Genomic DNA, 20,564 nt, shown 5'->3' with positions numbered 1-20,564 from the left:
GTTCTTCCTGGTAACAGATGATGCTGTGGTCATGTGACCTGTCCTCTGTTTTTAGAGCAGCTCTCAGTCAGACTGAGTCAGTTTGTCAGGAGAACTCAGGAACATGGCTTCATCCTTCCTCTGCCTCAGCCTCCTCTTCATCAGCCTCAGCACAGCAGGTATCATCGATACACTGATTAATACACTGCAGAGACACACTGATCAATAATCTGACTAGTGATGTGATCAGTTCACAGTCTGATGTTCTGTTTGTTCTCAGATGGATTTTTGGAGTATATGATAAATCGCTGTGTGTTTAACTCCACTGAGCTGAAGGACATCGAGTACATCAGCTCTTACTATTTCAACAAAGTGGAGGACGTCAGGTTCAGCAGCAGTGTGGGGAAGTTTGTTGGATACACTGAGCCTGGGCTGAAGTATGCAGCAGACTGGAACAAAGATCAGGGACAGCTGGCTGCAATGAGAGCTCAGAAGGAGACGGTCTGCCAACACAACATTGGTGTCTGGAACAACAACATTCTGTCTAAATCAGGTGAGTGTGCTGGTCTGTGTGACATCATCAGGTGTTGACCTCACTCTGAATCATTCATGATGGACTCACAGCTGCAGGTCAGACTCTGGTGATCAATGACTGTAATAAATCACTGACTCTGAACACTCTAACCTCAGTCTGTGGCGCTCCCTGCTGGTGAAACAGGCAAACTGCAGCTGTTCATTATAACACACTAATGATTCATTAAACCTCTTTAAGCTGAAATATTGCTCATATTTATTTTTAAATATTTCCATATAAATATTTCTAACAGCATGAAGCAGCCTGACAGGTTGATAAAACACTTTTTCCTTCTTATCTTCTAATTCATTTATTTTAATTCAAACAAAATTGAGAAACACTGATGTTTGTTTGAAGGCCGTCTGCAGTTTATTTATTGATTCTGACTTTCAGAGCTTGTGTAGCAGCTTCACACCTGCACACATTATAGCTCAGATCTATGAGTCAGTGTAACAGTGGAGCTATTAAACATGAGGAAACAATTATAAAGTTATCATCATAACCCAGAGGAAACAGCTGCTGTGTGAATGACTGCAGTCACACACTACAACATGAGTTTTTGCTTGTTTCCGACTCTTCCTGTGTACTCGTGTCTACAACACACACACACTCAAACACAGAGCTCGACCGCTGTTGTTTAATCTGTGTGTGTGAAGTGTCCCTCTCTTAATGGTGTCTGCAGTAAAATGAGCAAAAGTGCTGAAGCAGCTGATGAATTCATGATAAGCTGATCCAACTGATGGGGTGAAATGTATTCATAGTGTAGCGACACACACTGTGATGTAGGTAACTTCAGGTTAATAATGCATGTGCTCATGTATGACATAATACAGTTTTCTGTCAGGTAAAGTATCTAACAGACAGATTATGAAACTAGTGTTTCCTCATGTTATGGACTGAAATCAGGTCCCAGCAGCAGCTCAGAGAAACATGAGGAGAACCAGCTCAGACCTCCTGTGGAGGGGAAGCTGTCTGATACTGATCTTCTGCTTTTGGATTATAGATGGCTAGATTTACGAGTGCACCTAAACGCAGCATCAGAATCAGAATCAGAATACTTTATTGATCCCTGGGGGAAATTATTTTTTGTTACAGTGCTCCATTTTAAACCAACATTAAGACAAGACAGACAATACACTAACTAAGAATAGTACAATATATACATATATATATACATACATACATACATAAGTCACTCATAAATAAATATTTGGAAAAGAAACATGTGTAGCTGTAGCAGCAAACAGTGTGTTAAGTGGATGCGTTGTACAGGGAGATGGCCACAGGCAGGAATGATTTCCTGTGTCGTTCAGTGGTGCTTTTCGGTAATCTCAGTCTCTCACTGAACGAGCATGAATGTTGAACCATGTGTAGATGAGCAGGCTGTTTATAGGAGTGACTTCCTTTCTGGCGTGTGGCAGTCTATTGATGATAAATATTTATCTAGTTTTTATTTATTCCTGCTGTCTACTATTTATATTTAATTCTGGCACAGTTACAATTTCATTGTACATGTAAGATGACAGTAAAGGGCTATTCTATTCTATTCTCTCTCGCTCAAAACTCACTTCAAAAAAACCTTCCAAACTCCAACCTTTACTTGTTTGTTTATATATTTTTCTTTATTCATGCTCTTGTATAAGGCATCTTTGGGTTTATTATTATTATTATTATTATTATTTAGCCCTCATTTACTCAATACCATTAAATAAATGGGCTTTGGGTTCTTTTTCTAGTGTACTCTCGTACGATATTTTTAAGCTAACTTCTCTTTTGTTTCTGGGATCAATGAAGCTTATTCCTTAACAGTAGCAGTACACACGAAAATGAACACAAGTGTCTACAGTGCAGCAAATCATGTCATACACCATGTAAAGTAGAGCATTGCAACCCTTCTTTAATTTACCAAACAATGAAAACAAGAAAATAATAAAATGTCAGGTTTCAGTATTCAGGCAAACCAAAAACACACGCAGCAATTTACCCACTGTACACAGAATCTCCACACATACAGTGTAAACCACCAGTGATAAAACAATTATAGTCCCAAACTAAACCTAAAGCCGGCAGAGATAAACCCTACGTTGCAGGCCTGTACTGCTCCAGAATAAATCCAAAACGATCTCCCAACCGGAAGTTCTTCACTCCATGAGCAAAAAATAAATAAATAAACTCAGTACCTTGTGAAACGTGCAATTCCCACCAGATTAATCCAGGCAACAAGTTGCCTTCAGCTCCTTCAGAAACACTCCGCTCTGAATGCAGCAGCACAAAGATGAGGAAGGTCCGTGATCTCCACGTGCTCCACAAGCTACCTGTTTTAGCTTCCCACGTTGCCAGAGGTACTCTGAGTGACGCGGGCACTCAGAGTGACTATCTGGGGTGTGTCCGTCGTTATCCAGTTCGGTAACGATCCTCTGCAGCTTGTTATGTTCCACAACTTTAGCTAAACAGCAGCCTACAGTAGTCCTTATTAGCGAACGGCTGGGTTAGCCTCACTTTAACTCAATGCGTGCACGGCCGCAAGAAACAAAGCACACAGTCCAGCAGACTCACGCTGAAACTTTACGTGTTATGTCACTAGCTTACCGACACTGACTTATCTGTCCGAAAAGTCAAAACACACTTACTACTAAGCTAACTTCTCTGGATGCTCGTGTAACTCACGCACCACCGCCCTCTCTCCTCGCGCTCTCTTTTTCCTCTTTTTCCTTCTCCACCCTGTGTTACCTTCACAGACCTTATCCCCGTAGGAAATTACAGTTCTCACAAGCAATTAACAAGAAAAGAAAGATAACTTATTTTAAACAATGCAAACATGTTTTTTAATCAGTTTACATGAACTTTAATCTTTTTTAATATACAAGAAAATTTAAATAAATGAACTCTTTGATATTTATATTCTCAGACTTCGCTTATCTTTAACTATTTATGGATCTTTTTAACCCGGGTTACAATTATTATTACTAATGAGCAGATATTGAGACTGAGATCAGTTTCAGTCCTGAATTTTGATGGTGATATTAAGTAGGATGTGATATATACTGGTACTACAACAGCAGGTGAGATGCAGGAGGAGTGATAAATGGACTGGTTCTTATGCAGCGCTTTTCTATTCTGAGTACTCAAAGGGTTTAGTGCCCTTTGGTGCGTTTTTGTTGCCTTCAAATTGTACATGAATTTAAATATCTTGGTGTTATTCCAGTTTATTGTTCAAGAATCATATTAAGAACAAATCTAAAATCATTGATTTAACCTACACAATCTTCAACAAATTAGATCATCGCTGCCAAAAACATGCAGCCAGGATGTTTCTCTACTCTATTATTTTTTCTCATATAGAACAGTGTTTTACTGATTGGTCACTGGCAAGTACTGCTACATTAAACCAACAGAATCTTTGTTTAAAAAGGCCTTAAAAGTGTCAGACAGAAAACCTTTTTCCTTTCATACTTCAGAAATATAATATCTACAGTTTTAAATTATTAAAGATATTTAGGTTTACTTAGTATATATAAGATGTTATTTTGACTTGTTCCACCCACATTGGGTGAGTTTATCATGTTTAAATCCAACATCAGTGGAAGCATCACCAGAGCCTCTACTGGGGATTGTGGAATACCTTGTAGACATACAACATCAGCTAAAGGTAGTGAGATGGTAGTACCTTCAACACATTTAAAACTAATCTCAAACAATGGCTAAAGAGGAATCTGATTTGTAATTACTTGTTTCATCACTCAAAAAAATGAAACGTTGACTTTAATTAAAATTATTTTGTCAACAGGTTCCACGAAATTGAATTGTGTTAGTTTAAAGCAAAAATCTTTAGTTCATCTAATTAAAAAAAACTACTTAAGATTAACAAGACATATTTAAGACTAACTAAATCAAGTTATGTTGTATGAACATAGATGATATATTTTCAGGTTAGATAGTTTAGATTAGTTACTTCAACACATTTCTTATTTGTGGCAGTAAAATGTTAAATTTAAGTTAGATTAATTCAAATATTACATTTTCAGCCACCTTGTGCTTTATTAATTAGTTTTACTTAAATCTATTTTGTCAACAGGTTCCACACAAATGAATTAAGTACATCCAACTTATTTTTTAAAATTTATTTTATTGCCAACACATTCAGTGAGCATTTGTGTAAACCCAGTCCAAAATAAAACACAACAGCTCATTAGGGTTAGTAATTAACAGTATGTAGACAGATGCAACATCAAGACTTTAAATTAAATGTCTGTATCTACCAGAAATAGAAGAAGAAAAAAAAAAAACGCATTGAAGATCACATAACACATTGATAAGATGACACTTGAGTTATGCACATGTGATGCTAGTAAGGTCTGTGAGTGCTATCCATTTTAGACACTAAAAGAAAAAAACAAAGTTGCTATTTGCAATGATTGCTTAGGGTCAGTCCAGTAACACAATGCCAATGAAGTGCTTTCCTTTAACAATGCAAAGTGAAGTGTCCACCTCAACAGCCACAATTTAAAAAAAAAAAAAAATTATGTAACAACAACAACAACAACAACAACAATAATAATAATAATAAATAGTCCACTGATATTAGCAATCAAAGAAAATTACATCACCATCCCAAATAAAACTTTAACAAAACATGCCAAGATTATGGTCTAACAATAAAACAGCTTGTCAGCGTTCAGTTTTTTTGCAACAGCACAGCAGTAACCATTTAACACTCGCCACTGTCAACATTTATTTTACCAGTGTTTGGGCAAAAAACTTCAGATGTAAACATTTTAACATGGAAACAATTGTTCGTCTTTAAAAGTCCACAAAATATACATTCATCCTGCATTCCCAACTTGGATGATCTGATATCCTCGTGTTGGTGTTGTTCCCAGACCATCATGAAAATGTTGTTCCAGGTTCAACATTGCAAGTGACCAATCACATTGTTGTGACGTTATTCTATTCCAAGCCATTTGTGCATTTATGAAATTCCAATGTTGCAAGGACAATATTAATTCTGCTTACTGTTTATTAAAGGGTTAGGGTTAGGGTCAGTTGATCGGCGGACAGAGGCGGTTTCACGCAGCTTAAGTACAGTTTTTTGTTTTACGCTGGTTTTTCCCGAAGTCGCAAAAGTATGACGTCACAACATTCTGATTGGTCACTTGCAATGTTGATCCTGGAACAACATTTAGTATGATGATCTGGGAACAACACCAACACGGGGATATCAGATCAACCTCCTAACTTACCCTTATTTTTAGTATGTATTGCAATTACCTTTACAATGCACACAATGTAACACAAACTGAATATGAACATATTTCCACCTCATAACAATATGCCTTGAACGCTAATATACACACCACCCTTCAACATTTCTGGTGCAGTATCATCTCTCAATTAAATCCTTTAAATCTCAATACTTTTGATTGTCTCTTAGCTTTCAGTCTTGAGGTTAACTGAGATTCAGTGCATATATCCCACCCATTAAGAGTGCACATGCAGAGGCCAGGTCTTCCAGGTCATGCAGGACACACTAGATGGTTATACCCACATCGGCTGGAGGAGTGCTGGCATCAGCTCTTTCGATGGTAAAGATAGCAAGGGTAATTTGTTCCAGCTCCCTCTGAACAGCTGTAGCTTAGACACAAAAACATAGAAAAATGGCATCCAGTTTTAAAAAAAGAAAGAAAAAGGGCCAAAGCTACCCTTTAATGACGTAAACACAATATTAGGAACATGCACCCCAGTGCGCCACTATTTCAGACTACAGATTCAACGATAAATATAAATAGTTTGGGTATACAAGATTTCCCAAAACATTTAAACAGGTTCCATGCAAATTACAACAACAACAACATTACAACATGCAACAACATTAGTTATTCAAAATTTGGTTTAATACAGATAAAAAACTAAACTAAAATTACCAACCAATTATTCTTTGAAGAGGATGCTTGGGTCTTCATTCAGGTAAAAAGGTAGTGCCCTGAGGACACACTCCCTCCCCTTTTCAATGGTTTCCTTCTGTAGAGAGTGGCAGAGATACAGGAAGAGAAAACAGATATACTTTAGGATGACAGAAACTCACGTTATACGCAAAATGAATGACATAGCCACTGCACAGATAGACATGAACACAAGACCAACTAATCATCACATGGACATGAATAGTTAACCTGTTGGGCAGGGTTTCCACCACATTATATATGTCCATAATGGAGGTAAAGACAAACTAATACATCATCTTTTTTGCATTCAAAACATAACATAAAAACATTCACTTCTGGTTTAACCTAAATCAAGGGATCAGATTTTACATATGTTTAGGTAATTTAAATTTTCCAACGTTTTGAGTACCAAACTTTGTCTTGCTTAATATAAATGTAAGTGCACTGTGCAGCTACCATACACTAGCTGTTTAAATTTGAAAATGATCTTATTAGCCATAATATTTTGCTACCAACAGAATAACGCACCTGTGTGGCTGGGGCCAAAGTTTGTCTAATTTTCTTCCCTGCAACGCCTCCTTTTTTCTTGAAGACTTTTATGAGCTGGTCAGTGTATTGGTCAAGTTGTGTAAAAAGCCTTGGAACATGTGCAGCAGTAGTAATCCTCACATATTCTGCTTCCACCTGAAAATATGTCAACAAACACAACATACTGTACTGTAAATATACATACTATATGTACACATATACAAACTAAAACTAATGTAGAAAGACCTCATTAAAGCTATAATTTTAACACAAACATTTACACAAAATGCTAATGGAGCCATTACAGCTTTTATTGTTATTTATCAAGTTCCAAAAAATATTGATCACAGCTGATCTGAAAAGAATTTCATGCCTCAGGCCCTTGAACTGCAACCTTTACCATGGTTCAGATGTGGAGAAGAAATAACAGGGGCATGGGATGGGTCACAAAAGAAAACTTAACTTATAAAACAGTTTTGTTTTTAAAAGTATAACAGTTCACATACCACATACAAGCTCAGCAGTACCACATACACCACATCAGTATAGGAGGGAGCAGGTAAAGGCAGGATCTGAGATTTATAAAGTAAAACAAGAAATTCATTACTTAATTTCAAGAAGCAAATTATTGTTTGAATTACAACTAAATAAAATACTACTCAGAAGAAAAGCAAGAGATTGACACTGCCATGTGCTAACTTTCTATAGAAGCAATTATCACCAGGTCTGTCGACCTCCATTGTCTGTCCACTCATATGTCTTGAATAATTTTATTAAAAAAATTAAGTGTGTACTTTCACAAACTGTAATTTATAACTACATTGATATGTATAACTCCGCTAGGAAACATGCTGTATTTACAGACCATTTTTACATAATACAGATTACTGATAGAGCAGAGCAATGGTGTCACAGTGGCTTTCGCCCTTGACTTTTTGGATTTTAAATGTCACTTTATGCTATCCTTGCTATCCTATTCGATATTTCCGACTCTCGGATTACAGAAAAGGAATCCCAAGAAAGCAAATGGAAAAATAACCCCTTGAAAGAATAACCCCATGAACCCCTGTAGCTAATCCCTTAATAAAACAAAAAACAATAAAAATGTTTCTTACACAGTCCACAAAATAAGCATGTCCAGGACCCAGTAAAACTAATGTAAAACAAGCACACGCAAACGATATAACATGTCTTGTAAGACAAACGCAAAATATAACCATGCTGGACATATAGATACTACACAACATAGTCAAAGAAAAAAGTGGTCTTACCTCTCAAAGAAACAGTAGCTTGGCGCCAAAACAGCCTTTTTCAGTTAAATTTGAAGTCTTGTGCATGAGCAGGCACAAGCCGTGAAACCTTCTTGTTCTGCGCGGTTTCATTACAACTGTTTTTGCATTACTGCCACCTTGTGGATATACAAGGTATATCGATCCTCATTGACTTAACTTAAATGTTATGCGATCAAGTAACACATTAGTATTATGTACGTTGAATAATAGACACAATTACGTAGACTTGATTAGAAAAACATATGTTAACTTAACAAAAACATATATTTTAAGTAAAATGAAAATAAATAATTAATATACACTGAACAATCCACCTCATTCATTTTTTTGAGTGATGTTATGTGTTATTTTTATTTAGTTGTTGTTTTATGTATTATTGTAGTATTAAATTTTATGTTGTAGTTTTGTGTGTTTGTAGTCTGGACGAGACTGTTGTACTAATGGTTTGTTAAATTCCTTGTTTATTGTTCTGTCTGACCTATCGGGGTCTACAGATGAAAAGTAACCTTTCAGCTGACTCTGACATATTTACATTGATATATGTTCATTAATATGCTCTGTACCTTTTACATAAATAAATTCAAATTTTACAGAGAACATTAATAATAATACAAATTCATCATGTCTTCCAGTTCAACCGTACGTCAAACTTCACTCCATGACACCTGCCTCCAGTCAGCATCCTGCCATGTTGGTCTGCAGCGTCTATGACTTCTTTCCCAGTAAGATCAAAGTGAGCTGGCTGAGAGATGGACAGGAAGTCACCTCTGATGTCACTTCCACTGAGGAGATGGCAGATGGTGATTGGTACTACCAGACCCACTCACACCTGGAGTACACACCCAGGTGAGTCCACATCAGGTCCAGAAGCATCGTTTCTAATAATGGAAACCAAAAAACTTTTAATATGAAGTCAGCACTAAAGTTTAAAAGTTGAAGCTCCAGGTCTGTCATACAGATTCTGGTCTTGTTCTATGACAATTACCAATGCTTGTTTGTGTTGAAGGTCTGGAGAGAAGATCTCCTGTAAGGTGGAGCACGCCAGCCTGGACAAACCTCTGATCACTGACTGGGGTAAATACCTGTCTGTATCTACACACCTGTACACACCTGTACATACCTACCTGTCTGACTCTCACCTGTGTGACTCAGATCTGTCCATGCCTGAGTCAGAGAGGAACAAGCTCGCCATTGGAGCATCAGGACTGATCCTGGGTCTGATCTTATCTCTGGCTGGATTCATCTACTACAAGAGGAAGTCCCGAGGTCAGAGCAGGACTCTCACTCACAGACCAGTTCATACCTGAAACCAGTTTTGAGACCAGACTTAATCTAAAAACACATTACATGAGTCTAAAACTGGTTTGGATCTGGTTTACATCAGTATTTTTATATCAAATCAAATCACTTTTATTGTCACATCACATGTGCAGGCACACTGGCACAGCACATGCGAGTGAAATTCTTGTGTGCGAGCCCCACAAGCAACAGAGATGTGCAAACACAACAACACAAACGAGCAAAATACAAGAATGGCCAACCTGAAACTAATAAATATATGTACAATATATAATAGTGTATGCATTTCTGGATGTGTATACTAAATATTTTCCTACGTGTGTGTGTGTGTGTGTGTGTGTGTGTGTGTGTGTGTGTGTGTGTGTGTGTGTGTGTATACACATTTTTACAAATTAAATAGTAAAAAAAAAATAAAATAAAATAATAATAATAATAATAAAATATATAAAAATATACAGAGTTGAATATGTGCAAAACAGTGGCATTACTGTACAGTATGGAGTGCATAATGTTGAAGTTCCAGTAGTGAAGCTGAGGTGTCTATGACGTGTTCAGCAGTCTGATGGCCTGATGGAAGAAGCTGTCTCTCAGTCTGCTGGTACGGGACCGGATGCTGCAGAACCTCCTTCCTGATGGAAGCAGTCTGAACAGTTTATGGCTGGGGTGACTGGAGTCCTTGATGATCCTCCCCGCTTTCCTCAGGCAGCGCTTCCTGTAGATGTCTTGGAGGGAGGGAAGCTCACCTCCAATTATCCGTTCAGAGCACCGCACTACTCGCTGGAGAGCTTTGCAGTTGTAGGCGGTGCTGTTGCCATACCAGGTGGTGATGCATCCAGTGAGGATGCTCTCAATGGCACAGTGATAGAAGGTCCTGAGGATGCGGGGGCTCATGCCGAATCTTTTCAGTCTCCTGAGAAAGAAGAGGCGCTGCTGCGCCTTCTTCACTGTTTTGTTTGTGTGTACTGACCACGTAAGATCCTCAGCCAGATGTACTCCAAGGAACCGGAAGCTGCTCACTCTCTCCACAGCAGCGCCGTTGATGGTGATGGGGGTGTGTACTTCTCTGCACCTCCGGAAGTCCACTATCAACTCCTTTGTCTTTGTGACGTTGAGGGTGAGATGGTTGTCTTGACACCAGTGGGTCAGGGCGCTGACCTCCTCCCTGTAAGCCGTCTCATCACCGTTGGTGATAAGACCCACCACTGTAGTGTCGTCCGCAAACTTCACAATGATGTTGGAGCTGTTAGTGGCTGTGCAGTCGTAGGTGTAGAGTGAGTACAGGAGAGGGCTCAGTACACACCCCTGTGGAGCACCAGTGTTCAGTGTGATGGGGGATGAGGTGATGCTGCCCAGTCTGACCACCTGGCGTCTGTCAGACAGGAAGCTAAGGATCCAGCTGCAGAGGGAGCTGCTCAGTCCTAGATCCTGCAGTTTCCTGTCCAGCTTCGAGGGAACGATGGTATTGAATGCTGAGCTGTAATCTACAAACAGCATCCTCACATACGTGTCTCTCTTCTCCAGGTGTGACAGGGCAGTGTGTAGTGTCAGGGCTATGGCATCATCAGTGGACCTGTTGTGGTGGTATGCAAACTGTAGAGGGTCCAGTGAGTCGGGTAGTGCAGAGCAGATGAAGTCCCTGACCAGCTTCTCGAAGCATTTGCTCACGATGGGGGTCAGGGCTACAGGTCGCCAGTCGTTCAATGAGGAGATGGTGGAGGATTTGGGTACAGGGACGATGGTGGCCATTTTGAAGCAGGCTGGGACTACAGACAGAGAGAGGGAAAGGTTGAAGATGTGCGTGAACACTCCAGCCAGCTGAGCCGCGCATGACTTGAGGACGCGGCCGGGAATCCCGTCCGGACCAGTAGCTTTGCGTGCGTTCACCTTCCTGAAGCACCTCCGCACATCCTCCTCAGACACAGTGTGCGCACTGACGTCATCCGCGGTGCGCACACTGTCCGGTCTCATGGTGTTCGCTGTGTCGAATCTAGCGTAGAATACGTTTAGATCCTCACACAGAGAGGCCGTGGTCTGCGGTGTGCTGGTTTTCCCTCTAAAGTCTGTGATCGTGTTTAGTCCCTGCCACATACTCTGAGGGTTGTCAAACTGTTGCTCCACCCTGTCCCTGTACTCACGTTTGGCTGCTTTGATCGTCTTCCGGAGTTGGTAGTGTGCGTGTTTGTAGTCCGATGTGTTCGCGGAGGCAAAGGCGGTGTTCCGTGCCGCGCGAACATCTCCGTTAATCCAGGGTTTTTGATTTGGGAAGGATTTAACTGTTCTGGATGGGACGACATCTTCCACGCATTTCCTGATAAATCCACAGACTGAGTCTGTGTATTCATCAATGTCCCTAGCAGCCACGTGAAACATTTCCCAGTCCGCGTGATCAAAACAGTCCCGCAGCGCAGACTCCGATTGGTCCGTCCAACAGTGCACCGCCCTCCGGGTTGGAGCTTCCTGTTTCAGCTTCTGCCTGTAGGCGGGCAGGAGCAGGATGGAGCGGTGATCTGATTGGCCGAATGGGGCGCGGGGGAGGGCTTTGTACGCATCCCGGAAAGAGGTGTAACAGTGGTCGAGTTGCCGGTTTCCACGTGTGTTAAAAAGGATGTGTTGGTGGAGTTTTGGTGAGACTTTCTTCAGGTTTCCTTTGTTAAAGTCCCCGTCTGTGATAAACGCTGCCTCTGGGTGTGCGGTTTCCTCGCTGCTGATCGCGCTGTACAGTTCCCTGAGTGCACGGTCAGTGTCGGCTTGTGGGAGAATGTAAACAGCCGTAATAATCACTGCTGTAAATTCCCTCGGTAGCCAGAATGGCCGGCACTTAATCATCAGGTACTCCAGGTCCGGTGAGCAGAAGGATTTGACCGGGTGCACGTTCGCATAATCACACCAGCTGTTGTTGATCATGAAACACACACCACCGCCTCTGCTTTTCCCAGTAAGATCCTGTGACCTGTCCGCGCGATGCACGGAGAACCCCGGTAGTTGTATTGCAGAGTCCGGTACTTTGTCCGATAGCCAGGTTTCTGTGAGGCAGATCACGCAGCAGTCCCGCATCTCTCGCTGGAATGAGATCCGTGCCCGAAGCTCGCACAGCTTGTTCTCCAGAGACTGCACATTAGCCAGTAATAAACTGGGTAACGGTGGTCTGTTAGTGCGCCGTCTCAGTCGAACCAGAACGCCAGATCTTCTCCCTCTGCGTCGGCGTTTGCGGCCTCCAGGGACAGAGAACAAAGGCGTCTCAGGTGAGATGAATGGGGGGTCTGCAAACGGAGCGTCCGTGTTGCAAAACTTGAACTCCGGAAAGTTATAAGAAAGACCGTCTTTTATGTCCAGTAAGGTTTGTCGGTCGTACACAAGGAGACAAGTGCTGCTCGTGAAAAAATAAAGGAAAAGTAAAATTAAACACAGAAGAAAGCCGTTGCTTGGGGGAGCTCGCGACGAGGCTGCCATACTCGGCGCCATCTTGGTCAGATATATATATATATCAATGTTTTAAAATTCTGTTTCAGGCCAGTTTAAACCAGTTTCACACAGTTTTAGACCAGTTTCTTTATTTTTAGACCACTGTAAGTTTAATTCATGTTTCAAACCCAGTTTTTTGGTAGTTTTTTTTAAAAGACTCTCAGTCCTGATCCAAGCCCTGAAAAACGAATCGTTTCTGAATCATTAGTATTGATCAGTTTAAATCCAGTGTCAATGAAGTGTTTTCAGAGTGTGTTGGTGACTGTGTCCTCGTCTCTTCTTCTTTCAGGTCGTATCCTGGTTCCCACTAACTGAGCCTGGATCCTGGTCCTGGTTCTGTCTGACGTTATAAAAGCAGCTGCTTCATGTGTTCAGCAGACTGATGATGATGATGATGATCTCTGTCTGGACTCTGAACCTGATCCAGGACCATCTCAGTGTTGTTGGTGGTTGTTGTGGTTTCACTGGGATGATCCTGGATCAGGTCTAATGTAGACTCTGCTGTTTGATGCTTCACTGTTTAACTCTGCTCTTCAATCCATGTAATATAATCCCTGTAATCCAGGTCTCAGGGTGACTTTGTTCTCTCTGCTCATCTGATTCTAATTTACAGATTTTAACTTTCATGTCAAAATAAAATGACACAAACTTTCAGCTGTGTTTGTTTGCCTGCATCACTGCAGATCTTACTGATGTCAGAGAAACCAGTTTAAACCAGTTTAAACACTGAGAGAGCCCCACTGTCCTGCAGGAAGGTTTCATGTTGTTCCAAACCTACGGATGTGTTCATGTGGAGAGTGTTTAGAGGGGACTGATATGAGTTTTTATCAGCTTCAATGCTTGTTTGTAGTATTATTGTGTCGGCGGTAAGATTAGCACAGGCATCCCAATCAAAACAGAACTCACTGAAAGCAGTCACTGTCAGGCTTGTTGACATCCAGAGTCTCAGTAAAAATTCAGGCTTCATCAGCAAGTTATGAAAAAGGTTTTTTTTACTAAAAAACTTACAACATTGTTTCGGTTGTTTACACTTCTTATTTTTACTTTTAGTTAATTAAAATGTTTTTTCATATCTGGTTTTAGTTTTGGTTTAGTTTTAGCTTACTCTAATAACCTTGCAGTTTTGATCAGTTTAGTTTAACAGTGTGTGTGATTATGGATATATTCAATTCAATTTTATCTATATAGCGCCAAGTCACAGGCCAGCTCGGTGGTGTGGTGGTTAGCACTGTTGCCTGTTGAATCTAATATCCAGCTGTGGACTTCCTGCTTGGCCATTTAGGTTAATTCGTGTGTAACTCATACCAGCTGTTTGTTTTGTGGCGGCTGAGCTGGGTCTTTGGAAATGTGAGCGAACAAACAAAAGCAACCTCACGGTGCCTTCCTTAAACTGGGATATTAGGAGGCTACCATTTAAATGCAGTCAATACTACTATGTGAATTCCATAAATTTAAGGTTTTCATACTTGATATTTAGTTTTTGTTATGTCTGTTGTAACCTTCAGTTTGTTTCAAGGAGCCGAGTGCATGCTCTCACAGTTACATCAAGATAAAAAGAGGCTGGTGTTCTGATGTCGGAGTTTTCATGAACGCAGCTCAGCCCTGTAAACTGCTTCTGACTGAGACATAAATAAACTACACAGCATGTTCTGTCAGATAATTCCATCGAGTAGAAATTGCTTCTGCATATCTTTAGTCACAGTGTGTTATAAATTCAACATGATGTCACAAAGTTTGCAGATGTGTTAATAACAGTTTTAGTGTTTAACCCTTTACTGGATACTGTAAGGTTCATGGAGACTCTCAAGCAGCAGACATTTTGGTCTCACCATGGTTTATTAACAGGGTAACAGGGCAGGGTCCACCGGAACACCTCACTGTCCAGCTCTGGTAACTCACATCAGTGAACACATCACAATAAAATCAGCTCAAGGATCGTTACAATACTTTGAAAACAGGATTTTAACACTAATGTAAAAATCTAAAAATCTTAATCGTTGATTAACTTTATTTAAGGCCAAATCACATCAATAGCACTCACTAAGAACGTTTCACAGACAAGTATAACTGACATCCTGTCAGTGATTCCTGGAATACTGTGTACGTGTGTTAAAACCACAGCTGGCACAGAGAGGATATTTGGGTTTGTTGTCCTTCTGTAGGGGTCAGAGAGCTGTTTGAATGACCACCTGATGTGTGACAAAAGAATCCTCTGTGATGCTGATGACAGTCTGCGCTCTCACTGTGTGTAAAGGTCCTGCAGAGATTTATCAGTTTATTCATTCATCGTCAGGATTTAGATGCTTCTTTTGGAGCGTTGTTCGTACACAACCAGACCAGGTTGAACGCTAATAACTATTAATTCTCTCCTACCTGTCGGCACATGGAGCTTTTCCACCTTTAACTAAATAGATAAATACTGCAGGTTGGACACTTGTTTGCAGGACATGTACCAGTTGTTGGATTTAGAAAGTCCCTTTCACAACGTAGAATATTAAAATAAATCACAAAGGTGATTAGAGACTGAGATTAGCACCAGACTTGAGTAAGCAGGTTGTTAACTTCCATTACCACTGTGCCCCCTGGTGGATGTACAAGACATTACCCTATCATTACAGTAACAGATCAGCTGGCAATCCATCAGGAATCCACTAAGTATCTGTCATGGTCCTGTGAGTGATGAGGCGGCCATTTAAAGTGGCTGTATCTGTATTATCAGGCTCAATTGGCTTCTCTCAACATGTAAAAGAACCCACCCACCACTTTAATCACACTCTAGATCTTGTTTTAACATATGGCATCGAACCTGAACATTTAACAGTGTTTGTATAGTAGATACAGAGAAAAACCCAACAATCACATGACCCCCTATGAGCAAGCACTTTGGCGACAGTGGGAAGGAAAAACTCCCTTTTAACAGGAAGAAACCTCCGGCAGAACCAGGCTCAGGGAGGGGCGGGGCCATCTGCTGTGATTGGTTGGGGTGAGAGAAGGAAGACAGGATAAAGACATGCTGTGGAAGAGAGACAGAGGTTAATAAGAGATATGATTCAATGCAGAGAGGTCTGTTAACACATAGTGAGTGAGAAAGGTGACTGGAAATACAACTTTATTTGTATAGCACGTTTAAAAGACTAGGCTGAGCCAGGAGTAATTGGGCTGAAGACCTGAGGGCTTCTTAGTCTACATGTCCCTGCAGGGACATGTAGACTAAGAAGATCGACTAGATAACGAGGGGCTAAATTATTTATAATTTCAAAGGTGAGCAACAATATTTTAAATTCAATGCGATATTTTATGGGTAACCAATGCAGATCCATAAGAACTGGGGTGATAGAGGCATGCTTTCTAGTGCCAGTCAGGAGGCGAGCCGCAGCATTTTGGACAAGCTGAAGTCTGTGCAGGAGAGCGGAGTGAAGACCAAAGTAGAGGGAGTTACAGTAATCCAATCTAGAAGTCACAAAAGCATGAATGAGCTTTTCAAGATCTTTATGAGGGACATAGTGCTTAGCCTTAGCAATAAGGCGCAGTTGGTAGAAGCTAGATTTGATTACTGAGGACACTTGTTTGTTAAATTTGAAAGACCTGTCCAGCAGAACCCCTAGGTCACTAACTGAGTCAGAGAAAGAAGTGGCAAAGGAACCAAAGGTATCAGCTGATAGGCCCCTAGGGATATGGTTGCCAAACACCACAATCTCCGTTTTCTTTTCGTTCAGGATAAGGGAGTTGTCTGAAAGCCATTCTCTGACTTCTCTCACGCACTCGAGGAAGCAGTGCAATGAAGGAGCAATGTCGTCATCATCTAATTGAAAATAAATCTGTAAATCATCGGCATAGAGGTGATAGGAAATGTTATATTTTTCAAAGATTAAGCCTAGGGGGAGCATATATAATGAGAATAACATTGGGGCAAGCACAGAGCCTTGGGGCACACCACAGCATAACGATGCAGTTGAGGAAGAATAAGTACCCAAGGTAACGGAGAAAGACCTGTTCAAAAGGTATGATTTGAACCAGTTAAGGGCTTCGCCCCGAATGCCCACAGTACATTCTAACCTTGTTAATAAAATATTATAGTCAACCATATCAAAGGCTGAGGACAAATCCAATAAGACTAATACAGCAGAATGCCCTGAATCAGTAATTAAGAGAAGATCATTAAACATGTTCTAATCGCTCTAATAGGATATTATGGTCGACAGTATCGAACGCTGCACTGAGGTCTAGCAGGACAAGCACAGAGATGAGTCCACTGTCAGAGGCCATAAGAAGATCATTTGTAACCTTCACTAAAGCTGTTTCTGTGCTGTGCTGAGCTCTGAAACCTGACTGAAACTCTTCAAATAAACCTCTGCAGATGATCTGTTAGCTGTTTGACAACTACTCTTTCAAGGATGTTTGATATGAAAGGAAGGTTGGAGATTGGCCTATAATTAGCTAAGACTGCTGGGTCTAGAGATGCTTTTTGAGTAAAGGTTTAACTACAGCCAGCTTGAAGGCCTGTGGTACATAGCTGATTATTAGAGATAGGTTGATCATATTTAAGATCGAAGAATTAATTAATGGCAGGACTTCTTTGAGCAGTTTTGTAGGAATGGGGTCTAAAAGACACGTTGATGGTTTGGAGGAAGTAATTATTGAAGTTAACTCAGAAAGATCAATTAGAGAAAAAGAGTCTAACTTAACATCAATGGTACTAAGAGTAGCTGTAGATAATATTACATCTGTGGGATGATTATTGGTCATTTTTTCTCTAATGATAAAAATTTCATTTGTGAACACTGATCCTGTATTTTATTCCCCCTGGTGGGGAAGGTTACAAAGTTAAGGCACGTTTTTCTGGAGATTACAATGATTAAAGTCTCCCAGAACAATTACAGCAGCGCTTAGTGTTTATTTTCGTGCTCGTTGTTCATGTCGTGCAGCTCCTTCAGTTAGCGGAGGGGGGGATGTGCACGACACTCACAATGATGCACTGCAGCACTGTGGGCAAATAAAAAGGCCTTAACCTCAGAGTCAGACATTCCACATATTCAGAGCAGGAGTTTGAAATGATCTCACAGTCTGCGCACCGTGATTGCTTGATGAGGGCGGCTGAAGTAGATTTGTTTCTAATGCAGGACTTATTGTGTATTTGTAGTATTGCTGTACTGCAGTGAAGGATCAGAGCACTTCCTCTGCTGTCCAGCTTTACCTAGTAACTGATGACGTAGCTGTTTCTGATTGGCTGTCCTGCTGCAATAATCAGCTCTAAATATTTATTTAACTTTTAGACTGTGTGCGGATCGGTGTTTATTATTAATGTGACTTGAACCTGCAGACTCCAGTCAGACAGTCAGACTGGTTAAACTGGTTTAAAAACATTCCAGCCTTAAACTCTGACTGAGTGTGGGTCCAGCAGGGCGTCTGACTCTGAGCGTCTCTGCTGCCGTTCACATAAAAGACTTCTGCCTGTAGTAACAGCTGACACATCAGGAGCTGCTTTTTTCCTATTGGCTGAACAGGAAGTGAAAGCACAGAGAGAGCGGGGACTTTCTGAGAGTTCAGGTGACCGATAGTAAACCTCAGAGACGCTGCTGCTCTTTACGTCATGTGACTCAGTTCTCAAACACAGACACGTAAATGTCTGAGCGTCATGAAGCTCGCTGTTCTCTGAAACATGATCAGAGCTCATCACATAAAAACTCCTCCACAGGTTTAACAGCTGTTCACCTCTGAGTCCTCAAAAATCAGTGGAAAGTGAAAACTTAATCAACCCAAAATCCAACACGTGTCATAAACCTCAGACTTTAATCACACAGAGGATAAAACTCTGAGCCCAGACATATTTCTCCTGCTGCAAGTCAAATAAAGTGTCAGTATTTTGTCCTCGAGTCACGTGGACGGTTAATAAACAGTCTGACTGCGATGGTTTCAGTGCTTCTGTTTCAGCAGCTTCAGCTTTGGAGGACTTTTGGAAACTGCATCAGTGTAGAAGTTCACAGTCAGCAGGTCGGGACACTGAGGCCATTGCTGTTGTGATTTGACGTATATAAATAAAATTGAACTGAACTCCTGTTGGAAGGACATTCAAAGAACATAAAGAGTTCAGTGTTACAGACTGTGACACCTCTGAACCTGCACAGTCTGTAACTGGATCAAACAGAAGAGGGTATAAAGCTGCTGCAGGACCTCTGGATACAAGAAAAACTCTGTCATGGAAAGAGGTTAAAGTTTGCTCCACTTACACTTCATCTATCATCTATCCATCTCCATGCTTTCAGCAGGCTGAGGTGATAAATCTGCGTGGCCCCTTCCCTGTCCGACTGCGTGTGAAAATCCAATGGAGGGAACTTACGAATCATGGAGTTTAAAGTCTTTTTCAGCCGCTCCACCAGCTCATCACTCTGAGGGTGGCAGACACTGGTCTGAACAGATTTAACACCCAGTAATTTGCAGTTCCTTTAGTGTGCGAGACATGAAGGGTGTGCCCTGGTCAGTCAGTATCTCTTTCGGGATGCTGACTCAGTAGATGACCTGAAATGGCGCCTGCACTAAACTGGGTGGTGGGCAGCAGCACTGCTTCTGGGTATCGCGTTGCATAATCCACCAGGAGTAATACAAAGCAATAGCCGCGTGCACTCCGGTGAAATGGCCCGATGAGGTCCATGCCAATGCGCTCAAACAAGACCTCCATTAATGGTAACAGGTGCAAAGGTGCTGTTGGAAGGGATGCCGGGCCAATAAAATGGGGCCATTAATCATTGCTGTATAATGAGTTACCTGGAAAATCATTTCACCAGCAACACTGTACACTGGGTGTGTGTCTCCTCCATGCCAGTGTCGCGACTCACTTGGCAAAGCCTTTCAATAATACGAAGCACAGGTAGTTTCAGTTCAGGGTGCATCACATGACCATCAGCTTCTATCATTTGGTCAAAGGCTGAACACAGGGTGTCATCACGAGAGTGCTCCCGTGGGGAAATCTCCCGTGGGGTGAATTTCCAGAGCTGGCGGGACCTCATTCGAAGGACCTGCGTGCTTTGGCACTATGGGATATCAAGATCCATCCAGATGATCTTTGGCAGGCGTGACCGCCGCCTCCACACACCACGTGACAGCATACCCACCGCGCCATCCCAGCATTGTTGGCAAAGTGCTTAGTGGGTCATATGATTGTTGTTTTATTCTCTGTATGTATTATTGTAGGGTCTACCTTACAAAATGAACTAACAGCATGTTAGTACCGCATTGAGCTGCTACTTCTAAATGTTGGAACACTGAGCTACAAGCTGTTACGCTGTTAGACTAGATTTATATATCTCGGACCACACACAGCCCACTGACTACATCTCTGCTTTCTTCAGGAAGAAATCTGAAGACTCTTTATATTGTAAGAAATAAATATTTAAAATTACAAAATGTTCTGGTATTTCATTACCCAGACCTTCTGTTTTTTAACTGTAGTTGTAAAAAAATGAAATTTCTTTAGCAGAAACTGAAAAACAC

General features: G+C 41.1%; 1 protein-coding gene and 1 long non-coding RNA gene across 4 annotated transcripts; one reads left to right on the top strand and one right to left on the bottom strand.

Moving 5' to 3' along the window:
* The first annotated feature begins 95 nt into the window (after positions 1 to 95).
* Positions 96 to 13,710, top strand: LOC308396618 (H-2 class II histocompatibility antigen, E-S beta chain-like). The gene is made up of 6 exons (XM_080882069.1): positions 96 to 158; positions 260 to 532; positions 8,948 to 9,161; positions 9,322 to 9,389; positions 9,468 to 9,581; positions 13,366 to 13,710. Exons 1-6 carry the CDS (start codon positions 104 to 106, stop codon positions 13,389 to 13,391), a joined length of 750 nt encoding a protein of 249 aa, XP_080738195.1. The 5' UTR covers positions 96 to 103; the 3' UTR covers positions 13,392 to 13,710.
* LOC308396868 lies at positions 4,660 to 8,391 on the bottom strand. Of its 3 annotated transcripts, none has more exons than XR_013971631.1 (5): positions 8,295 to 8,364; positions 7,530 to 7,595; positions 7,024 to 7,179; positions 6,479 to 6,571; positions 4,660 to 6,184 (listed from the first exon to the last, which is right to left on the bottom strand). It is a non-coding gene; the product is annotated as an uncharacterized lncRNA (long non-coding RNA). The 3 variants fall into 3 exon arrangements; XR_013971632.1 differs by lacking the exon at positions 8,295 to 8,364 and adding an exon at positions 8,139 to 8,288; XR_013971630.1 differs by lacking the exon at positions 7,530 to 7,595 and having other exon boundaries at positions 8,295 to 8,391.
* Positions 13,711 to 20,564: the final 6,854 nt, after the last annotated feature.

Source organism: Rhamphochromis sp. 'chilingali' (assembly GCF_963969265.1).
Source record: "Rhamphochromis sp. 'chilingali' genome assembly, chromosome: 1".
NCBI classification, from domain to species: Eukaryota; Metazoa; Chordata; class Actinopteri; order Cichliformes; family Cichlidae; genus Rhamphochromis; species Rhamphochromis sp. 'chilingali'.
The sequence above is the reverse complement of the archived record's forward strand: the minus strand, read 5'-3'. Positions and strand labels throughout refer to the sequence as shown.